Source organism: Falco cherrug, chromosome 2, assembly GCF_023634085.1.
Source record: "Falco cherrug isolate bFalChe1 chromosome 2, bFalChe1.pri, whole genome shotgun sequence".
In the NCBI taxonomy this organism is placed as follows: domain Eukaryota; kingdom Metazoa; phylum Chordata; class Aves; order Falconiformes; family Falconidae; genus Falco; species Falco cherrug.
Window position 1 is genome coordinate 76,923,004 of NC_073698.1, and position 21,746 is coordinate 76,944,749.

The 21,746-nt window shown below is 41.0% G+C and overlaps 1 protein-coding gene across 1 annotated transcript; it reads left to right on the plus strand.

The window, feature by feature from the left end:
- The first annotated feature begins 1,012 nt into the window (after nt 1-1,012).
- CHAF1B (chromatin assembly factor 1 subunit B) lies at nt 1,013-21,454 on the plus strand. The gene is made up of 14 exons (XM_055701702.1): nt 1,013-1,060; nt 1,793-1,923; nt 5,658-5,790; nt 5,899-6,016; nt 8,201-8,304; nt 9,822-9,918; nt 11,646-11,730; nt 12,747-12,840; nt 13,455-13,524; nt 13,612-13,703; nt 15,154-15,316; nt 16,481-16,903; nt 18,329-18,420; nt 18,934-21,454. The coding sequence occupies exons 2-14, from the start codon at nt 1,798-1,800 to the stop codon at nt 19,050-19,052; spliced, it is 1,716 nt and encodes a 571-aa protein (XP_055557677.1). The 5' UTR covers nt 1,013-1,060; nt 1,793-1,797; the 3' UTR covers nt 19,053-21,454.
- Nucleotides 21,455-21,746: the final 292 nt, after the last annotated feature.

Sequence of the window (21,746 nt, forward strand, 5' to 3'; positions counted from 1 at the left end):
ATCACCACCTGGCACCCATCTTTGTGCAAACATGAACTAAATAAATACCTGCTCTGTGTGTAAAACTGGCTTCTTGCATGCTGGGTGCACCAGACCCTCCTTGTGGGACAGCAGGTTTGTCGTGGAAAGGGTTGCACCTGGTACGGAGATGTTCTAACCAGGGAAAAGCCGCGCTCTTACAACCCAGGGGATGTGTGTGTTGAATTTTGAGGAAGTGCCTGAGTTTGGTGTGTGGCTGTAGTTGGTGCTTTCTGCTGTGCGAGTGAAATTTCACATCAAGCACAAGGACTTGCACTGTCCTGGCTTTCTAAGCCTCATCATACTTGCACAGAAATCCTTGTCACCCTCTAGTTAGAAGTTCTCTTTCTTTTTAAAAAATAAAATTAAAAGAACCCTCATCTGCATACACTAAATCTTGGCTTGTTTTGTGCTTTATGACGGGCTGCGTTGGGCAGCAAACACCTGGCGGGAGCTCCGTGGGGTACGAGATTTGGCATTCACCACGGGGCTGAGGGGTCTCTTGCCTTCTCCCCAACGCAGCCGTGCAGCCCTAAGTGGTGTGGGAAGAAAGTAGATGCCAGGTTTCTATGGATGAAGATTTTTTTTATAAAATTTCAAAGGGGGAGGTTTGCATTTGAGAGGAAGGATCGGTTGGCCTCTGACCAGTCTAAATGTTAAAACTTCTCAAATACATCAATGACTTCCCTTTTAGGGGGTTCTTTTTTCTAGTTGGGGAGCGCGAGAGCATTGGGCCTTTTTAGTTTTTGCTTTGTTTTGTTGTTCTTGTGGGGTTTTTCTGACTGAAAGCACGCCTAGGGCAGGGCAGGCGCAGCCGCAAGGGCAGCGGGGCAGGAGGGTTCGCGGGTGTGTGTCCCCCTCCGTTTGCGTTCCCGGCCCCCCGCCACTGTGGCCGTTGCCAGCAGGGGGCGCTGCCGCACCGTGGGGGGCCACTCGGCCGGCGGGGGCGGGGATCCGCGCGCAGGCGCGGGGCGCGCGGGGCGGGCTGGGGCGGGAAACGCGGTCCCGCGCTGGAGCGGGGCCAGGCCGCGCGGCGCCGCAGGTAGGGGCTGGGGGCGCGGCCGCCGCGCGCGGGGCCCCCCGGCCGTTCGTGGCGGTTGGGGCCGCGGCGTCCCGCGGTGCGGGGGGGGGAGGCGCCGCAGCGGGAGCCGGGCTCTGCGTGGGCGGGCAGGCGGGTACGCGGTGGCGGGGACTGCGGTCAGTGGTGCTCGCCGGGCTGCGGCCGCGTCCCGTGCGGCTGATCCCCTCAGGGCGTCGGGTGCCCCCCCCCGGGGGCAGCTTCCGGGGCTTTGGGGAGCGGCCCCGGGGAGCGGCTGCGCGGCCGTGGCCAGGGGCGCCTCTGCCGTCCCCAGGCCCCCGCGTGGCCTTAGGGCCTTTCCGTTGTTTTGGCGTCTCCGTGCTCCGCAGCGGGTGCGGGAGCCGTTGCGATCCCGAGGGCGGAGGGCGGGGGCTCAGCCCTGCCGGGAGCGGCGGGGGGCGGCGGTGCCTGCCCCGGGACTGCCGGTGCCTCGAAACCTGCCTTGTGCTCCCGGCACAGCGTTTGATTGCACCGAGAGACGCGGCTTTATCGCCCTCCCCGCGCACAGCCCCAGCAGCAACATCAGCCGTAAAAAGTGAAAGCGTACGGGAACGGGCTTCCTCAAGCCGCCCTGTTAGTTTCCGCAATAAAATTGTTATGAGATCTGTCTGTGGTGCTTGCAAAATCCGTGTTAACTTTGATTGCTTTAGTCGTAAGAAATAAGAATTTATCTGTTATTTGCTCCGTTTTCTGTAGCAAACATGAAGGTGATCACATGTGAAATAGCGTGGCATAATAAGGAGCCTGTTTACAGCTTAGACTTCCAACATGGAGCTGATGGGAAGATCAATCGGTTGGCCTCAGCAGGTGTGGACACAGCCGTTCGTGTAAGTTTCAAACCTGTTTGCTTTGGTTTCATAACGCGTTCAGAGTAAGAAGTGGCTCCTTATCCAAGGTATTGGATGATCAGCTGGTGCATGGCACCAGTGGTGGATGGTTTAGGGAAAGAGTGCAAGGTTGTACAGCTGCGTACAGAACGGCTGCTTGCATTGCAACCTTGAGTTCTGCTGCTGAGTGTTGAACTGTTATTTTTAGAAAACTACCTGCATTGACTGTTGGGTGACATTCATGAGTAGTGCAGAGCTAGGGCACAGTCTGGTGAGTCAGTGGAAAACAACTGGGTTTAATTCCTTTACGTTCATCAATGTTGAATTTTATCTCCCATTCTGTAAGTAGTCACTCAGCAGTATAAGGTTTTTCTACAGCCCTTTTCACTTAACTTCAGACACATCTTGCCTAGCAAATGTTGTGTTGATGCTAGCAAACTTAGTTAACCAGTTGTTCATCCTTTTCAGAATCATTTATGAGAGTTGAATAGCACAAACTCCAAAATCTGTGGTTGTAGGAGTCACCTTTGCAAAATCAGGCAGTTGTTTACTGTCTTCTAAATTCTTAATGCACGTGAGGACTGTCCCCATCGTTCAGTGATCTCTTGGTTTCTCTGAAAGCCTTAGCCCTAGGTGGAAAGCTTTGGGAAATGAGTGCACTGGGTGAACCATGTTCTTTTTTATCTGAGTTAGTCAACTCCTTAAATGAAGTTGATGGCCAAGTGAGGCACAATTTCCTTTGCAGAGAAATAAATTTTATTTATTTATTTACCAGCTTCTCTGTGTGGAAGGTCATAGCGGTCAGAGTTTTTCTGAGTCACCATTAGAGTACTTCTGAAAATATACATTTGCCACCCCTGTTTTTTGGAAGTGAGAGTGTGACAGAGTAGGCTACCCATCACTGCTGGGCTTTTCGTTTCACGTTTGAGTTCCTTTAGGTCACTTCACTGTCTGGACCTGGCGATTTCCTGTAAAAAAGCTTTTTTTGCTTGTTTACTAAAATCTCTACTGCTAACGTTTCAATTTGAGACAATTCTTCAAACTCATCCTGCAATTCCAGGTTCCAACCTGGGACCTTCCCTGTGCTCCTTAGTAACAAACTCTAGTGAAAAGAATTCATGTAGGTTCTCTGCTATGTGTGTATGTATCTGTCTATTTAGCTGTCTTTGCTTGGTAATTTTACATTTTAATTGCCTTTTGGGCCTGCTCATGTTTTGTCAGGCTTCCATCATGTATTTGAGGAAGAAATAAAAAATATTGTAATAAGGTTTTACTACCTGTGCAATAGGCTGAGACTAAGAATAAGGTTTTCTTTTGTATTACTACTGCATTTTGTTCTGAATGGGGAAATGCTCTGTTTTCTCAGAGAATTTGAGTTCTAAAGATCAGATTTATGCTTACATTTGGAACGCCTGGCTTGGGTCCAGTTTTGTTCCTCAGGATCCTCAGTGCAGTGTTTTGTAATATATGCCAGTGTTTCTTAAGGTATTTCTTAGCAAATTATTATGAATGGTGACTGCTGGGATATGTACAGGATTAGAATGCCTCTTTCTTTTGGCCATGGTAAATGGGATAAATGTCATTAAAAATCGGGGGTTTATTTCAGCAGCCTCAGCCAAAACTTTAGCCTTCCTCCCTGGCAGATTGACCTTTTACCTGATGGTATATGCGTTTCAGGGATTTTGGCTGTATATATAGATTACTGAATATGTATTTATCATATTTATACATATACATATCTTAGAACCAGAAGAATGTCAGTCATCTTTGACGTAAAAGATGCTGATGCTACATCTTCTTTTGGAGGACTAGTACATAAAGAGTGAAAACTGGCAGAAGTTACAGAGGTCTTAATTCAGGCTGCTTCATTGTTTGGTGATTCCTATTGAGGCCTGGTTGTTGGGATCTTTTGTTTTTTCTGAACTGAGGCTGCATCCAAGAGCAGATTATTTAAAACTCCAAATGGCATTTAGCTCTCTGTTGCCGTAGGCCTGTGATACAGGGACATAACAGTGTTGCTCTCATGGCTGAACCAATGCACAAGTAGAGCCGTAGGAGTGGTATCATTATGCACTGCAAAATTGACAAGTGGGATCAGGAATTCCTTAAGCCAGCATTGCTTGAAAAGCGTCCATATTGTGCAGCTCTCTTAATGCTGTGGTTCTGATCAGGGGGGAACTGGAATTATCATAATTCTTGCTCAGATCATCTGTTTCAAAACAGTAAATCTATTGATCTTTGCAGTATACTGCAGAACTCTGTAATTTGCTCCAGCTTCTAAAGAATGCTAATATGCAGGGGTTTTCTCCTGTAGTAATTGGGGGACTTTTCAGACATAATATGCAGTTGACAGATTTGTTAACAAGATACTGTAATTTCATGCTATTGAATCATTGTATTTAGAAGCTTGTCCAATACCTTTGAAGCTAGACGTTGTCAATGAATGAAGAGAGGGGGGTGGTGTGTGTGTGTTTGGGGTTTTTTAATTTATTTGAAATACCCAGTAATGTATTTCATCAGACTAAAAAAGTACTGCAATATAATTAAAGCTTGTGTTGGGTTGACCTTGCCTGGCCACCAGGTGCCCACCAAACTGTTCTATCACTCTGTCCTCAACAAGACAGAGAAAATACAATGGAAAAGCTCATGGGTTGAGATAAGGACAGAGAGATCACAATACATGTTGTGGGCAAAACAGACTTGACTTAAGGAAATTAAGAACAAGACTAAAAACACCTTCCACCCACCCCTCCCTCCCAGGGTCAGCTTCACTCCTGACTCTTCTACTTCCTCCCACTGAGCAGTGCTGGGAGACGGGGAACGGGGGCTGCAGTCAGTTCGTTAAATGTTTTCTCTGCCGCTACTTCCCCCTCATGCTGTCTCCACCCCATGGTGGAGCAGGGGGTCCCTCCCATGCGAGACGGTCTTTCACAAACTGCTATAATGTGGGTCATTCCCATGGGCTGCAGTTCATTGCGAACTGCTCCGACGTGGGTCCTTTCCATGTGGTACAGTTCTTCAGGAACGGACTGCTCCAGCATGGATCCCCCATGGGGGTCACAGTTCCTGCCAGAAAAACTGCTTCTGCGTGGGCTCCTTTTCACAGGCCACAACTTCTTCCAGGAGCCTGTTCCAACACAAGCTGTCCACAGGCTGCAGTGTGGATATCTGCTCCCCCATGGACCTCCATGGGCTGCAGGGGGGACAAGCTGTGTCACCGTGATCTTGTGTAGGGACTGCAGGGGAATCTGCTCTGGCACCTGGAGCACCTTCTCTTGCTCTTCAACTGACCTTGGTGTCTGCTGGGCTGTTCCTCTCACATTTTTCTTACTCTGCCTCACAGATGCTGTGCAGTGTCTTTTAGCCTTCTTAAATTCGTTATCACAGAGGCACCACCAGTGTCACTGATGGGCTTAGCTTTGGGCAGCGACATGTCTCTCTTGGAGCCAGCTGGAACTGGCTCTGTCCAACACAACATGGCCACAGTTTCTGGTGTCTTCTCACAGAAGCCACCCTTGAAGCCTCCTTCAGTTACCAAAACCTTGCCACATAAACACATTACACAGCTGTAGCTCACAGAGGGAAAATTTGTGGTGAAACTGCAGCTTTATCTCTGAAGGTTTCAGATACAAAGTTCAAAAAGACTGCCCAAGGCGTAAATTGTGGATTACTGAAGTGGTGCATATGTATTACATCTTGTTCCTGAAAATTGTCTGGAATGCTTTTGTAACTAGATATGGAAAGTGGAAAAAGGGCCAGATGGAAAAGCAATTGTGGAATTCTTGTCCAACCTCGCCCGCCATACCAAAGCCATAAATGTTGTGCGCTTCTCTCCAAGTGGTGAGATCCTAGCATCTGGAGGAGATGGTGAGAACGGCTTTTCATGTGTCTTATGCAAGATAATTTTTTAACTAAACATAATGCATTAACAAAGTGAGTGGGAAAGAAAGAAGCTTCATATGATTTCTTCTACAGATGCTGTTATTTTATTGTGGAAGCTGAATGATAGCAAAGAATTGGAGCCATTAGTTTTTCAGGATGAAGATGAAGCTCAGCTCAACAAGGAGAACTGGGCAGTCATTAAAACTTTAAGGTAACTTAATATTTTATTAGTTCGTTCTCTGTTCATTGTTTTTGATTCCCCAGTGGCTTTTATCATCTGCTACAGTCTTCTGTTCAGTATGTAGAACTTTAATGCTCTCTAAAATTTGCTTGCTCTATTATTCATCCTTTTATATTGTATTTAATGTTTTTTTGATACAATGCCAACCTACATCTGTTAAGGCAGAAGATCTGGCATTTATGTGACATAACTGATGCGAGCTGAAATTGGTTCCTTAGTTTTGCAGCTACTTAAAGCTTAGCAGAGAGGTATATGAAGTAAATGTGAAGTTTTATCTACTAGCTTTATAGTGGAAATTTTGATCATTATTATTAATGCAAAAAGCATCAGTAGATAAAATGATTCGTGCAGTTTTGCCCAACGATAGCTGTGAGGCTCAACCAGTCTCTTTCAACTAGTTCATTTTAATAGTTGAAACAAAAGCTGCATAATAAGGTACATTTTCAAGTGTACAATGATTTATAAAATATACACGCTGTGCTTCCTAAGACTAAGTATTAGCTGATAGTGGCTAAGGCATCAAACCACTGCTAGCAGTTGAACTACAGCAATGTTCTGTTCTCACCATCAGCTGAAGGCTGAAAAAAATTACTGGTTCTGGACTCGGAAATGCATGTTGAATGAGCAGTGCATATAACTACCTTGCTTTCAGTGTAGTATCTGTTAACAATTTTGGTCTCTATCTGTCTGTACTGATAATGCCATTAAGAATTGACACTTGTTTACAAAAAGTAACTCTGCTATCCGTAACTGCTACATTCCTTGCAGCTGCTGAGGTTTATATGAGAACAGTTTCAAAAGTGCTAGTGGGATCGCTTATAGCACCACATGATCGTTGAGGAGCATTGGAGTTAATCTCTTAAATCAAACAAACCGAATCCCCCTTCTCTAAACGTGGCATTGCAAATAGAATCCTAGAACCATAGAATGGTTTTTGTTGGAAGGGACCTTGAAGATCATCTAGTTCCAACGCCCCTGCCATGGGCAGGGACACCTGCCACCAGACCAGGTTGCTCAAAGCCCCATCCAGCCTGGCCTTGAACACTTCCAGGGATGGGGCATCCACAACTTCTCCAGGTAACCTGTTCCAGTGTCTCACCACCCTCACAATAAATAATTTCTTTCTAATATCTAACGTAATACCCCTTGTTCTGTAGCTACAATCCCTACTAAGAAGTTTGTCCCCATCTTTCTTGTAAGCCTCCTTGAAGTATTGAAAGGTCACTATAAGGTGTCCCCAGAGCCTCCTCTTCTCCAGGCTGAGCAACCCCCAAGTCTCAGCCTGTCTTCGTAGGAAAGGTACTCTGATCGCGTTCATGGCCCTCCTCTGGACTGGCTCCAACAGGTCCATGTCCTTTTTATGTTGGGGGTCCCAGAGCTGAATGCAGTACTGCAGGTGGGGGTCTCACAAGAGCGGAGTAGAGGGGTAGAATTCCCTGCGTTGACCTGCTGGCCACGCTTCTTTTGATGCAGCCCAGGACACGGTTGGCTTTCTGGGCAGTGCACAGTGCTGGGCCATGTTGAGCCCCAGGTCCTTGTCAGGGCTGCTTTCAAACCATTCTCCGCCCTGCCTGTATTGATATTGGGAGTAATAAAAATATTTGTTATTGAAGTTACCACACAGTATAAGTCTTCAAACAATAAGCAATAAAAATTGTTTTCAATTGGAGCCCTTCTAAGTGTTTCTGAATATCTTGCAATACTTGTTCAGCTATATCTAAATCAACCTTAATTTTCTGTTTGTTTATTGCTTTTCTGAAACCCATAAGTATGCAGGAAAGTTTTCTTGAATTGCAGCACTTCCTAATTACTTTGGTGTAGTATTTTATTTTCTGTTTGTACAAATCTTAGAAATGTTCATTTCCAGTTCTCTAGCTACAAATTCATAAATTACTTCAAATAGGTGATTTTCATTGTCTCTGGAAAAGACCTGTTGAAAAGTCAGGCTTATTTTGAATAGAAGTAGGATGTGCTTTTTTGAAATATTCTATCACCTTCTGAATATGGAAAGTTTTTTCAAAAGCTGAAAGTCATGCTGTTCGTTTTACTTCAGTGATACTTTATTTGCTACTTTTTTTAACCTACAAATTATAAAATTCCTGTTTACATGTAGCTGTTAATTTTTAAATTAATGATTTCTTTTCTGGTTTCTAGAGGCCACTTAGAAGATGTATATGATATTTGTTGGACCTCAGATGGAAATTACATGGCGTCTGCTTCTGTAGATAACACAGCTATAATGTGGGATGTCAATAAAGGTAAATGCTACGTTTATCCTTTGCGTCTGCAGTCCTGTTGGATGCACCTCATGGTATTTACCATAAGACTTGAAAGCATCTTTCTTTGTGATTGCTAGATTTCTGGGATTGTAAGGCAGATAGCCCAGCATATAGTGTATACCCTCAGGCCAGAAAAATCTACACATAAGTAACCTCTTCTCTTTGGAGTATTCAGGAAATAAACTTTAATTTTTTTTCTCCCCAAACTCCTAAACAAGCAGCTTGTATACTACTTACACCCCCACACACACCAACAAACAAACAAAACTCGATTATTATTTTTTTAGTAACTGCCTATCTAGGTAAAAAAATAGGAAGCAAGCAGAGGATGCAGACTCCGTTTTGCAAGATGTAACTTTTTTTCTAGGCTCCATTAGGCAAACCACTTCTTTCTCATCCTAGTGCAGTGGAATTGTTTGTATTTGCCAAGAAAATCCCATCTAAAGAAGTTCTGGTAGTAACAGCTAGGTTAGATTGCTTTACAATGGCTTGATGTTTTCTTATTAACAATGTAATCGTTACTTTCACTTTTAATTTATTGTGGAAATACTTAACTTTCTCTAAAGTTAACTTTTCATCTTTTTATCTTTTACTATCAATAGTAAAAATACATAGGGCTGGCCCAGTGCAAAGAGAGCATCACTGGCTTAAGTTCTTGAGGTGCAAACTGTTGGCAGCTTACAGGGTATCCTGTAGAAATACCATTATGTGTTTGCTCTGTTCATACACTTTTCTTAGACATCTGTTGTTGGCCAGTGTTCGAAGCAGAATAGTGCACCAGAAAGGCTTCTGTTGTTGTGTAATCCACTACTATTCAAAACAAAGTGTTTTGAGAGTTATCTGTTACTGTACCTCATCACAACGCTTTGTGTCTGTGACACTGAACTATGGAATATCAGTGGGGTCAGAGAGCTCATGCCTTTGAGACATCATGACAGAATAAGCTGCGGAAGAACATGAGTTAGCACTGCTGTAGAATTGTTTCTGAAAGCTACCCACATGTAAGCATCAGTGAACAAGTGTGTAGTCTATTTTTTTCAATGTTGGCTCAGCAGAGTGGATGACTTTATACAACCCCTCAGCTGGAAGCTGTGTTTTAATGCTGGAATTTCTGCCTCGATGTTCAGCTAAATTCAGTTAACTTGAACAATGTGCTAGACTTGCCTGAAAAGTTTTTTTCTAAATCGCAAAGTTTTGAAATAATTCTGTTTTGAAATATACTCATCTTGCACATTGAGTACCTAAGCCAAGCTGCTTATCTGAGTTTGATTGTAGGGAACAAGCCATAAACTGGAATGTCACAGTTTACTGTACTTGTGAAGATTCTAGAAATAAAGCAACTGTTTCTGATATTCTTACGGGGTAGTAAACAGTTTGTATGTTTAGAAGATTATTTCTGTAAATTTTGAAATGTTTTGTCTTGGTTTATTTCTGAAATGAAGAAATGTTCTAAAACACATTTAACTTTAGAATCTAAAAACTGTTTGTAATTTCAGGACAGAAGGTTTCAATATTAAATGAACACAAGAGTTATGTCCAAGGAATAACCTGGGATCCTCTAGGCCAGTACATCGCAACTCTGAGTTGTGATAGGTGAGCTGTTGGTCTAAGTATTTTGTCTCAGTGTTCTTTCTTACTTGAGCATGGATTAAAACCAAGTTTATAGGATAAATGTGATTTTTCTTTTTGTTTTCTTCAGGTTGTTCTGTAAGAACATTGATGTGAAAGTAAAATGATACTTCAGTTAATCTTTCGATTGTGGTAAATGGTTCCTGAAGTCTGAGTGTCCTCTCTAAGCAGCAAATAATTTTTATAGATAAAAGTAAATATTTTACATTAAATATAAACAAAAAAAATTATAGACATTTTTCATCTGGAAGTAAGTTTTCATGGTATTGATCATTAGAGATATCAAATATATCTTAAGAGAGTGCTGCATTCTCTGGTTGTTAATGATAATGAGCTAGCAGGTTCATCCTTGTACTTTTACATAAAGGTATAAACAGGTTAAGAAATCGGTTAAAATGTTTTTCCACTGATAGCTTTCTTTTGCCCTTTTGCTCCCTCCATCCCCAACAGTTTTGTAAGTGATGTCATTGGGAAAGCTAAATGCACACTTCATAAACTTGGCTCTTGTCAGAACGTTGAGTGAGCTTAAACTGTTTAGGGCATGTGTGCTGCTCTGAAGGGGTTTGCAGCTGGCTAATAAATGCATGTCATCTGGCACCCACTGCAAAGAAAATGGCTGTAATAGTGGAAAAGTAGTTTTGATTTAAGATTTGCAATAGGCTCAGAAAAACGGTAAGTTAATGGCAACTGTGTCATTATGAGCCTCTGTCTTCTGATAATCAGTTATGTGAGATTTGTGTGCTTTTATTAAAATGAACAGCAGTGAAACACAGGTAGTAGAATAATGCGTAACTTTTTCTTGGAGTGAAGTTGCGAGCGAGGGCATGAACTAATCTGAAGAGGGGAAGTCTCTCACCCCCTCAGGTTCCAGATGCTTTTCTGTAAGGTTAGGGAATAGCATCAGCTCAGTGAGGGTCTAATGGAGCCAGGCCATTTACTAGGACTTGGGCACTCGGTAGCCCACGGTGGGGAGACCTCTTCACTCTTTTGGCAGACCATCTTAGCTGTGTGATGTCCAGAGCCAGTAGTTCCACAACAGTCTCAAGCTGTCTGCCACAGCCTCACCTATTTTTTCTTCCTAGCTTTGTGCAGGATTCCTTGTGGAGCTCTTTCAGCACATTAAATCAGCAGAAAGCTGTCTGCGGTTTGTGTTAGGTTGGTTTTCTGCCAGCATAACAAACCAACATAACTCAGTGAAGGTCAGAGCTAGCAGAAGGGAAGGGGTGGTGGGACAAACAGTTGGGTTTGCTTAGGCTACTTACTGTTTTAGTGAAATGAAGTCAGGGGAATTCCAACATTCTGTACAGAGTCATACTCCAGTTTTTGTTTATTCCAAAGGAAACTGAAGCATAGAGATGTAGCTAGTTGTCTTTGAGGTCAGTTCCCACTCTGCAGGAACATACTGACTACCACAGCACAGGTAGGAATGGTGCGGCTGTTGACTGTCCACTGATGCCCATGTTCCTCCACAAATGTGTATGCTGGTACTTCACAAACCTTACTGAGTCAAGTAATTGACAGTGATTCATCGGTTATTTAGCCATCAAAACGTGTCCCCCCAGTGGTGTCTCATGAACAGAGTTAAAATTAATGTTTGGGAGTCCTGACTGGCAAGTGAGGTCCTGTAGCATCGTGTGAAACTTTGGGTGAAAGGAAGCTGCTCATAGCTAACTGTGCTCTCCACCATGTAGGATCCTGCGAGTATACAACACACAAACCAGGCGCGTAGCCTTCAATGTTACCAAGATGCCATCTGGATCAGGAGCTGAAGGAGAGGTATGTTGTTCTGCTGATGATGGTACTGGAGAACGTGCTGGGTACTATTTTAGATGAGTTGTTGCATTCTATGAAACCATAGGGTCAAATATTTTCCATTCAAGTAATCCATGTATCAGATGTTTTTGCCTCTACCTCACCTTTGCATTTTGTAGATAGACCGCTTCAGAGTTCCTCGAGCATTACAGAAATAAGAAAGTGCATTGACTGCTGCTATTATCTCTTGCAAGTTCAGCTGGTTAAAGTAGTAACACAATGTCTTTGGCTGTAAATGGTAAAAACAGTGTGGAAAAATAGTATGCATAGTGAATTCTTAATAGGATAAACTTCAAACATTGTCAGTAGCTGTAAGCTTATTAATGGATATGACATAGCAATAATATTTTAAAGTTAGCAGGCTGAAATTTTCAAAAAAGAAGTCTGATTTTTAGGAAAAATATGAATTAGGGAAAACTCAGGACATTTTCTCTAACCCGAAGAGGGAAAACAAAGAGCTCTTTTCCCCCAAACAGTTCTAAGTGATAGTAAAATCACACCTCCAAGCTGGCTATAACCTTTTTAATTCCTTCTATTCCTTTTCTTTTTTTTGTGAAAACATTTGTAACAGTTTTATAGAGACTAAAGAACAGGCCTGAGAAAGGGCATTTTGCCATTATAGAAGTTCTCTTTAAAACTCTAATACTAGAGTTAAAATTAAATGCCTAAGGAACAGGCTTTTACGTTAGCTGTTAAATAGTGTCGTTCTCCAGGTTATTACTATTTTTTGATTACTGGTCTAATGTGACTGCTCCTGGAGTGTTTTGATTAGTAGCTGAAGAGGGATCAAGGACTATTTTTCTTAGCTGTGAAGAATTTATAGCACGGCAGAAAGCAAAGATTGAAGGAGCCATGTTTTTTAAAATGTTTTATTTTAAAAGTTCCATCAGGTTGGATTGTACAACTGGATGATTTTTCTCACTTGCATTCCAGCTGACATGTTCGTGGCATTTTACACAATCATAGTTTCAATGTTACAGGCTAGGAGCTATCGGATATTTCATGATGACAGCATGAAGTCATTTTTCCGCAGGCTCAGTTTTACTCCTGATGGCTCCTATTTACTCACTCCAGGTATGTGAGAACATGTACTGTAACTTACATTGTATCTATTATGCTCTAGTTTGCATCTGCATCAAGATTGCTTTCAGACTGCTAGGGGATGCTTATTTATCTTAATTATGCCAGTCCTCATTTTTCCTGTTGAGGAAAATAAGACTCCACAATCATCTTCCATTAGCAGTCCAGAACATCAGCTTTCTCATGTATTTATGGCCTTTTTCTGAACTGAAACATGTAAATTGCAACAATATAGCTCTGTTAAAATAGAAATGAAGAATAATGAGTGGTTTCTTTTGACTGGTCTCTGTTTGTATCTTTCCTTAAAGAACATTCAGCAGTCATAGTAAAAATAACATTGCAAGGAGGGGATCAGCTTGCCCATATAAGCACTGCTTTTATAGATGTCTGGCAACATCAAAAAGAAGCTTTGAGGGGGAAGTATATAAGGGAAACAAAAACAGCACTAAATAAATATTTGGGATGCCTTTTTAAGTTGTGTTCAGGTTGCACAGCTCTTGCCCAAGTGACGAGCCTAATTCCTGAGATGTAGAATGTTTATGGACATAAAGTGTGTACTCAGTACCTTTTTGAGTTGATGAGTAATGTTTTAACCTTTATTTTTGCAGCTGGCTGTGTTGAATCAGGAGAAAATGTGACAAACACCACATATATTTTCTCCAGAAACAATCTTAAAAGGTAGAGTTTAATAAGATAGAAATATATTTTTATTAAAAAAAATAAAAATCAAATGCTGTTTTCTGAAATACTGATTCTTTATAAAAGGCCCGTGGGTCACCTGCCATGTCCTGGAAAGGCAACTCTTGCTGTTCGCTGCTGCCCAGTCTACTTTGAGTTAAGACAAGCATTTAATAAAGGTACTGTAAATCCTTCAGGGAGTATGATTTTATAGCAAATATGTGAAAAGGCCAGTGTTGCTGTTTACTGTTTTATGCCCCTAGCCTTTTAACATTCTGTTAAGATAGTGTTGTACCAATCTTAAAAGCTGTTTCCTGATTCTAAGACCCTGAACTCACCTTAAGTACTTTGTGAGTAGCTTTTGATATAGTGGATAAATGTTCTTATTTGGCCTCTTAGGCTACAGAAACACTGTTTAATATTTTTCTTTAACTTTTAACCATTTTGTGTGAGTAAAAATAAATAACTTGGGTTAGCACTAAAGGAGTGACCTAGTGAAATATTTCCTGTAAGTCTCAACTACCCACATCACAGAAGCACCAGAGAATTGGTGTAGTTTGCAACAGCTGTTGATGTTTATTTAAGGAAGGCAAACCTGAACAGTGCTGGTGTTACTGGCCAGAACAGGAATTCTGAGGTGGGGAAAGGATTGTATGAAGTTGCATAACAACTTACCTGAAACTGAAATCCAGCTTTATTGTGAGCCCAGTGGGTCAAAGAGTGTTTATATTTAAGACCGGTCTTACTCTGGTGACGGGGCAGAGCTTTGCTCCTTTCTTTAGAGGGTCAATTTGTAGTATTCCTTACAGGATTTACGGATTACCTGTTATGTTACGTATCTTCATCATGATCTTTAGATCCGCTGTAATGGCGTGTTGCAAAGTAAGGAGCTAAGTGTCTGCTGTTGGTCTCTGTAGCTCCTCTAATGGGGTGTTTAGTTTCTGTAGCATGCACCCAGAAAAGTGAAAAATCTATGGTAGTTTAGAAATCTATAGATGTGAGTACATTATGTTAATGGCCTGTCTGTTTTTAGTGCATAGCTTCCATAATCATTGTAGAACTGAACGGGAGCTCTGTACGCTAGGAATTTCTGAAAGCCGCTAGCTAGCATTCAGCTTCCAGTGGAAGTTGGAATGATGTGGCCTTACAAAGAATTAATGCTGCAGTGAAAAGACAAGCTAGGTGCTGAACCCAAGATAACACAGTTTTGACTGAGTCATACAGAATATAATGTCATAGTATATATTTGTCATAACCTTGACTTGCAATGTATCACTAAGGTGTGTTTGTTTGGACTTTAATACTAAAGTTCATATAAAAAGGCAGAAAATTTTCAGCTGGAAAATGTATTACAAACTTTACAAAACAAAATAATAGCAATCCAGATGGACAAAGTTTCTGCCAATTTCTCTCTCCTCAGCTAACACAATAGAAGGCAAACTACAGGCAACAGAAATGTTAGTGCTTGACATTAAACTTCACATTTTATAGAAGTGCTGTCTTAGCCATTATCTTGATACTAATTGATAATGTAATCTTTGTTTAGATTCATGACTAAGCTAGTGCAGTTACTACCTTATAGTAGATGCAAGAGAGAATTCTCAATGTGTTCATTTCTTTGCATTCTAGATGAAATCAGTCAGAAAGCATCCCCTGCTCTATTTAATCTGCCCTATCGATTGGTGTTTGCTGTTGCTTCAGAAGATTCTGTGCTTTTTTATGATACTGAGCAGTCCTTCCCCTTTGGTTATGTTTCTAACATACATTATCATACCCTGAGTGACATTTCATGGTAGGTAATTGTTGTATTCTTAAAATTTGTTGAGATGGGGAAATGTCTTTTTTACATGTTGAAGTCCTGCACAACATCTTGTATCTTGCTTTATTTTTGTCTCATGACACACATGTGGTCACTGTCATCACAGTGTCTGAACAGCAAGCCACTTATTTTTTCCCTGTAAGCCAGAGAATGACTGCTCTTTCTCAGTTGGGAAACAAGGTGCAAGCATCCTGGGAACAAGTAAATGGAGTTTTTTCTGAAAGTAAAGCACTATGTGCCCCTGAAAAGTACTCATTGTTCAGGCAGTGTAACTGATAATGAAGTTATATGGAGGTTTTGGAAGTCATCTCTCAGAGTTCAGGTATCTGTATCCTGGCCAAATTCTGTTTTATCTGCACACTTCTGCTCGGTGGTTCTTGATGTATGGGACAAAATAATTTTATCTGACTTGATATGGGGAGTCAGAACTGGAGGTGAAAACTGAACCCAAGTGTTGCAGTCAGGCCCCAGCCCTTTGCTTCTTCTCTCATGCCTTTCTAGCCCATATACCTAAGCTGAGGACCACATGGAAGCTTCTTTTTCAAAAAAATCGTAATTGATGCTCAGACATTGTGAAAACCATTGTGTGTCAGGAGGAGGGGAGTGAAAGAGAATAGAAAATAAAGTGGTTTTAATCAGTGATAGGCAGACACTACTTGGTGAAATGGGCACAAAGAACCCGTTTAAGTGAGCACCATGGTGATTCTGATCACTGCCTCTGCTTAGTACAAGGAGCACAGCCAAAGAGCTTGAACAGCTCTATTGGTCTGAATGAGGAGATTTCAGCAATATTTCAGAAACTGTGGCTAAAGATTTGTGTACCTGCAATTGAACCATACTTCGCGGCAGCTCAAGTGCATGCGGGTGCTGGCAGCAACATATTACAGGTGATCACAGACACCACCAGAGAGATTGAATTGGATGTGAAGGCCAGAATTGAAGATCTTTTGAACTGGATGTCTTTCACTTGACTGCAGTTTCACTTAAATGTATGCATGTACTTGGGGAAGGGAGAAGGAAAAGACAGGTACAGCATGTGTTATATGGGCGGGGGGGGGGGTCGTGTGTGGGGGGGTTGAAGAAAAGTTCTGACCTCTGACCTTTACTTTTAATGGGAAAAAAAATAATCACAAATAGGTCCAGCGATGGAGCTTTTCTTGCTATTTCTTCCACGGATGGATACTGTTCATTTGTTACCTTTGAGAGGGATGAACTGGGAATACCACTGAAGGAGAAGCCACAAATAAATGTCAGGACTTCTGGTGCATCGGAGAAGAAAGTGAAAAAGAGCCAGTCACACAAAGTCATTTCCTCAGGCCCGAGGCTGACAGAGGGGACTTCTTCCAGCAGGGTCACTGATCCCAGCACTCTCACCCTCCAACCTAGAACACCTACAGCTGCCGGTAAGGACTTGCCTTCCACACCTGTTGGCATAAAAAATGTTCCAGTCTCATCCTCAGACGAGAGGAAAATCAGCCAGCCAGCCAGCCAGAGCGCTAAAGTAAACCAGCCCAGGAGGATTACTCTCAACACTTTACAAGCATGGAGCAAGACGCCAAGGTGAGATTTATATTGCTGTTTCCAGTCATAAATACGAAGGCCAAGACAAGCTGTGCTTGTGCTACATTTAAAGGTTGAGGTTTAAACATAAATTCCCAGCCCTGTGTCTTGGTGGTAGCTGTCTTGACATGGAACTTTTTGTTCCAGTTGTACTGCAACTGAAAGGTCAAAATGTCTCCTGAATCTTAAAACAGACAAAATATAAAAGCTGTACGAAATGTGAGGCAGTAGCAAAGTTAATCTGACCATTACACCTTGACCATATGGAAGTAACAGGTGTCTGTCTTCTGGTCCCATTTTGTCTACGAAGATGGTACCTGAAGCCTTCAGCTGACAAGAATTATTTAAAGGCCCTTCTGACAAGAAATATTTTAAGAAAAGTGTAAGTCTAGACAGGCCCTCAGTGTTCAGTCATGGGTGTGGGACTTACGCATTGATTGAGGTTATTTCCTAAGGTGAAAATCTAGGTCTTTAGAAACTGACTGTAATTCTTTCTTGGTTATCAGACAGCACGCGATATAAGATAACAAGCTGGTGTGCAACAGTAAGGAGGCAGCTACACAATTAGAGATCTAGACTTTGTCAGCAAAACAAGGCTATTTTAGAATTAAAGGTGACTATTATAACTTCTCATGGGAATGTTTTAATTAGTAGGTGGCTAGGGAAGAAGTGGTGAACAAGAAAGCAGGATAGTGGATTTCATCAACAACCACAAAGAAAAATCTTGGAGATGATGGCTTTCTCTTTTTCTTCACCAGCATTTATCTGTACTGGAACTACCAAGTCAGAGGGTTGTAGGTAGTTGAAAGTGACTTTTGCCAGGATGGTGAGTTGACTGATGGAGCTAATTAATCTTTTTAATTTTGAGACGGAGAAAAAATAATCATATTAACTGATGGTACCATGAGTGTCATCTTGTAGTAGCGTGCACGGTGCTGCTTGTGACTGGGGTTTTTATTGGCTCAATCTTCTGCTGCTTTTGTGCTTCATTTTTAAGTGCCACCAGAAGAGAGTCAGCGGAAGAAAAGAGATTTACGGTAATTGCTAGTGGACCTCAGTGGGCAAAAGAATTCCCTAGAGCATTATGAATCTAAAGTGTTAACATGGGCATGGCTAGGGAATAGTAAGTGTAGCCAGTCTTAACTTTAAAATATTTGACCAAGATACTGTGCTCTGAATGTGAATGTCAGCATTGTGCCACGTATAACATACACAGTAGTACTTTCTAGTGGAAAAGATCACTAGTGGTATTTCAAGTACTTCTGAAAAATGCTGTATTGAACATACAGCAAGAAGAAAAAATGCATGGTAAAATGTCTGAACTGCATTTAAATTTAACTGATTCTATCTAGAGTAAATCTTTAAATAAAGTATTTGTGGAAATGATGGCTTTAAAGCAATTGAACTGTTTCTGCTCTTTTAAAGGAGAGTAAATTTGATTCCACTGAAGCAGGATACACCAACCTCTGTGTATACAGATACAGTTCCTGTACCTCCTTCCTCAGAACAGGAACATGGTAAGCTTTTGTGGCAGTTAATGCCCAGCAAAGTCTTTTGCCAATCAGTTCTTTCCAATACAGACTTCTGTTCTAAGCTATAAGCTTGTAACATGAGCACAATCAAGCACACACCTAAACCTAGCTGCAGATCCTAAAGTTTCTTCATTGTTTTGGTGTGTTTGAAAAGTGCTTTTGACAATATGAAATGTGTTCTCACTGTGGTCACTCTTGGGCAGCTGCTTATGTGACAATATGTCATTACAGTTCTTATAGTAATGGGTGCATTAGCTAACACTGAAACCAAGAAGAGTAAAGTCACTTGGAGGTAATGTTCTCCAGGTCCTACAGATGGGTTTTAAAGACCCTTGTACCTTCAGCACATCATTGTTTTAGAAGCTGGACTCTCTCAAACGGGGGTTAGATTATTTTTTTTTTGGTGAGTGCTGAATTGTTTGTGAATTCAGCAAACCAATTTCCTTTCTTAATCTGGATTTCTTTAGCTTAAATGATTTTCCTATCTGCCTGTTTCAGAAAGGCTATTACCATCTGATGACAGTCTTCAAAATCCCCCAGCATCAAAACGTCCTAGAACTGAGGAAGTGTCTCTTCCTACATCTGAAGATCAGATCAGCTGTGATTCAAGCAAATAAAGGCTGAGCTTTTAGTAGACTCTTCACAGGCTGAAGGCGATGCAGCCATATTTGAGGGTGCATTTCTTTTTGCAAATATTGAATCCTCAATTCCTGATAAAAGTACCATATGCGTATTTGACATAGTGCTGTGGAGAAAGAAACTGGCAGTAGAAGACACAGGTTTCAGGAATGTAGCTTTGCAGAAAAGGAAATAGTTGGGAAGTAACTTCTAAGTACATTTCTACTTCTTGAAGACAGCATTGTTCAAGAAATGCCACAGCTTAAGGAGATCAAGCAAATCTGGGTATTGAAAAAACATACAGTAACCTAAGACTCTCAATCGAAGTCCCTAAGCTGATGTTTATACAGTATTATGTCTTCCAGTAACCTGTCTGGCAAAAGAATAAAATTTCTAACAGTGTAAATGCATTTATAATGATTTGATGTGGTTGAAGACAAAAAAAAAAAAAAAAAAAAAAAAAAAAAACCAAACACCCAAACATTTTTATTCAGGCACCTTGGCTTTAATGTTTAGCAATGTGCAAAATAATTCATCCTTTCCAGTACTTGTGGGTACAAAATAATTCATCCTTTCCAGAACATGTGGAATGGAAGCTGATGTTCACATGCTCTAAATGCAGCAGCATACTCATACGATTGAAACGTAAATCAGAACTTGTAACTGCAAGGAACAAGAAAGCAAAGGAAGAAACCCTCTGATGACCTGTTACAAGCATTAAAGAGCAGAAGAAAGTTTTAAACTGTTTAAGTCCTGTATTTGAAAAAAAAATGCAGACATGAGATTTTCCTGAGGCAGCAGGATTTGAGTGTATACAGTAGAAGATTCCCCTTTTTTATTTTTTCCGAATCTTAACTCTCTTTAGCCAATAAAATACAAATCCAGTGTATGCTAAACTTGGAAAATTTGATTTCTTTTTAGCATTTAATACTTGTACTAAACATTTAGCATATAATAACTGAACCAAGACCTGTAGATTGAAAACAATGAGACCAAAGTATTTGAAAATCACTACAATGGATTTGCTATGGCATGCACACTTAGCTTCCTGAAGTAGAATGCTCAGCCATGGTATTCTGAGCTCATTCACTTATTTTTATTTAACGTCATGGACTTGATTGTAATAAGTAAGATAATTCTTAAAATGTGAGTAGTCATTCTAGCTAATGATAGCATGTTGAAGTTTTAAACAATTTTCTCTCGTGATTTAGGCTATTCTATCATTTGAAGTTCCACAACACACAGGAGGGGAAAGCTGCAGTTTATATTGAAGCTTTTTGACTTTCTGTCTTCCCTGGATTTGTTTTTAAGCTGTGTAATTTACTCAGTATTTGTTTTCTGTCAGGTTCTGAAAAAGTGAACTAGTACTTCAGAAAAGCAGAAATACAAATCTTTCAGAAGTGTTTAGTAAAAATTTCATGGGGAGGAAGTATTAACAAATACCTATGTCAGTGTTTCTGGCAAATGAATGAAGTGTGTTGCCTACAATTTCAACAGAAATTAATAAGCAGAGTTATAGGAAACTATCTTTGCTTTAACCACTGAGGTGAGGATGGAGCTTCGTTAGACTTACCCAAACCTGGGTTTTCTTCTAGTGAAGAATATAAAGACTTTATTACTAAGCAAAGCCACATCTAAAACTGTTTTTTTCCCAGAAAGTTTATAGAGGTACCTAAATTAAAGTTCGTAGAGATACCAGAATTGATAGCTGAAGCAGATACTTGTAACTAACATGCCTTGTTGGACTTGCTATTGTCCAGCCTGAGCTGTAAGAACATTGGTATTTCATCTTTCTGTAGGACAGTAACCCACTTAGTACCGTACTGCAGTGTTTTGTTTTATGCACAGCAAAGTATCCTTTGAATTCAGACTTACACTTCTAAATACTAATTGCAGAGCTATCCTGATAGATATCTTTAAATCTTTTTGTACCAGTGTATTTCAATGTAAACTACACTTTTTGTTGAAGACTAGTAGGTTGGATATATTATTTTAGTCTGACTGGCTGGTCTCTGTGGTCTTCACTCTTCAGATGCAATTCATTGTATTAATCTCATACTGTAACCATTCAGGTGGCATCCGCCTGGTACTTTATAGAGTTGAGCAACTTATTTTTTCTCTGCCTTGCTATCTAATAGGCACTGTAAAGTTAACGTGGCTTTCACTGCTGCCATTTTCACATCATGATCTCCATCAGAGTGCTCTGCCTGGTATTTTGTCTTCCCTAATAGGAATTTTTTTCCCTTTAGATCTTGTTGTCTTTTGCCACTATGATTTCCTACTTCTCTGCTGATTCTGTTACTTACTGCTTTGTCAAAATTATATGGCACTAGGTTTCTAACATTTTTCTATAAATGGATGCCATCATTCCTGTAATAAATTACTATCTTTAACACTGACAGTCAGAACTGGATTCCTGGATTTTGTGATCTCTTTTTCAGTCTCCAGTGGGCCATTCCCCCATAACGTTAACACTTAAAGACACTGAAAACTATTCTCACACTGTTCCTAGAAAGTGGGTTCATGTTTTGTTCTCAGTCATGCGCTAGACTCTGCTCCAAGAAAGAACATGCCCATTGCTATTTCAGTTCTTTCTTGACTGCTTCATAAGGTGATGTATTGCATAGACAATTATTCTTTCAGGGACATTCTTTAGTCTAGGTTTGACTTGAATGTTATTTTAATTGGCCAGC

Coding starts and splice junctions, on each gene's coding strand:
- CHAF1B (XM_055701702.1), top strand. CDS start 1,798: ATGAAGGTGATCACATGTGAAATAGCGTGGCATAATAAGGAGCCTGTT. Junction 1,924..5,657: donor GTGTGGACACAGCCGTTCGT/GTAAGTTTCAAA, acceptor TTTTGTAACTAG/ATATGGAAAGTGGAAAAAGG. Junction 5,791..5,898: donor CCTAGCATCTGGAGGAGATG/GTGAGAACGGCT, acceptor TTTCTTCTACAG/ATGCTGTTATTTTATTGTGG.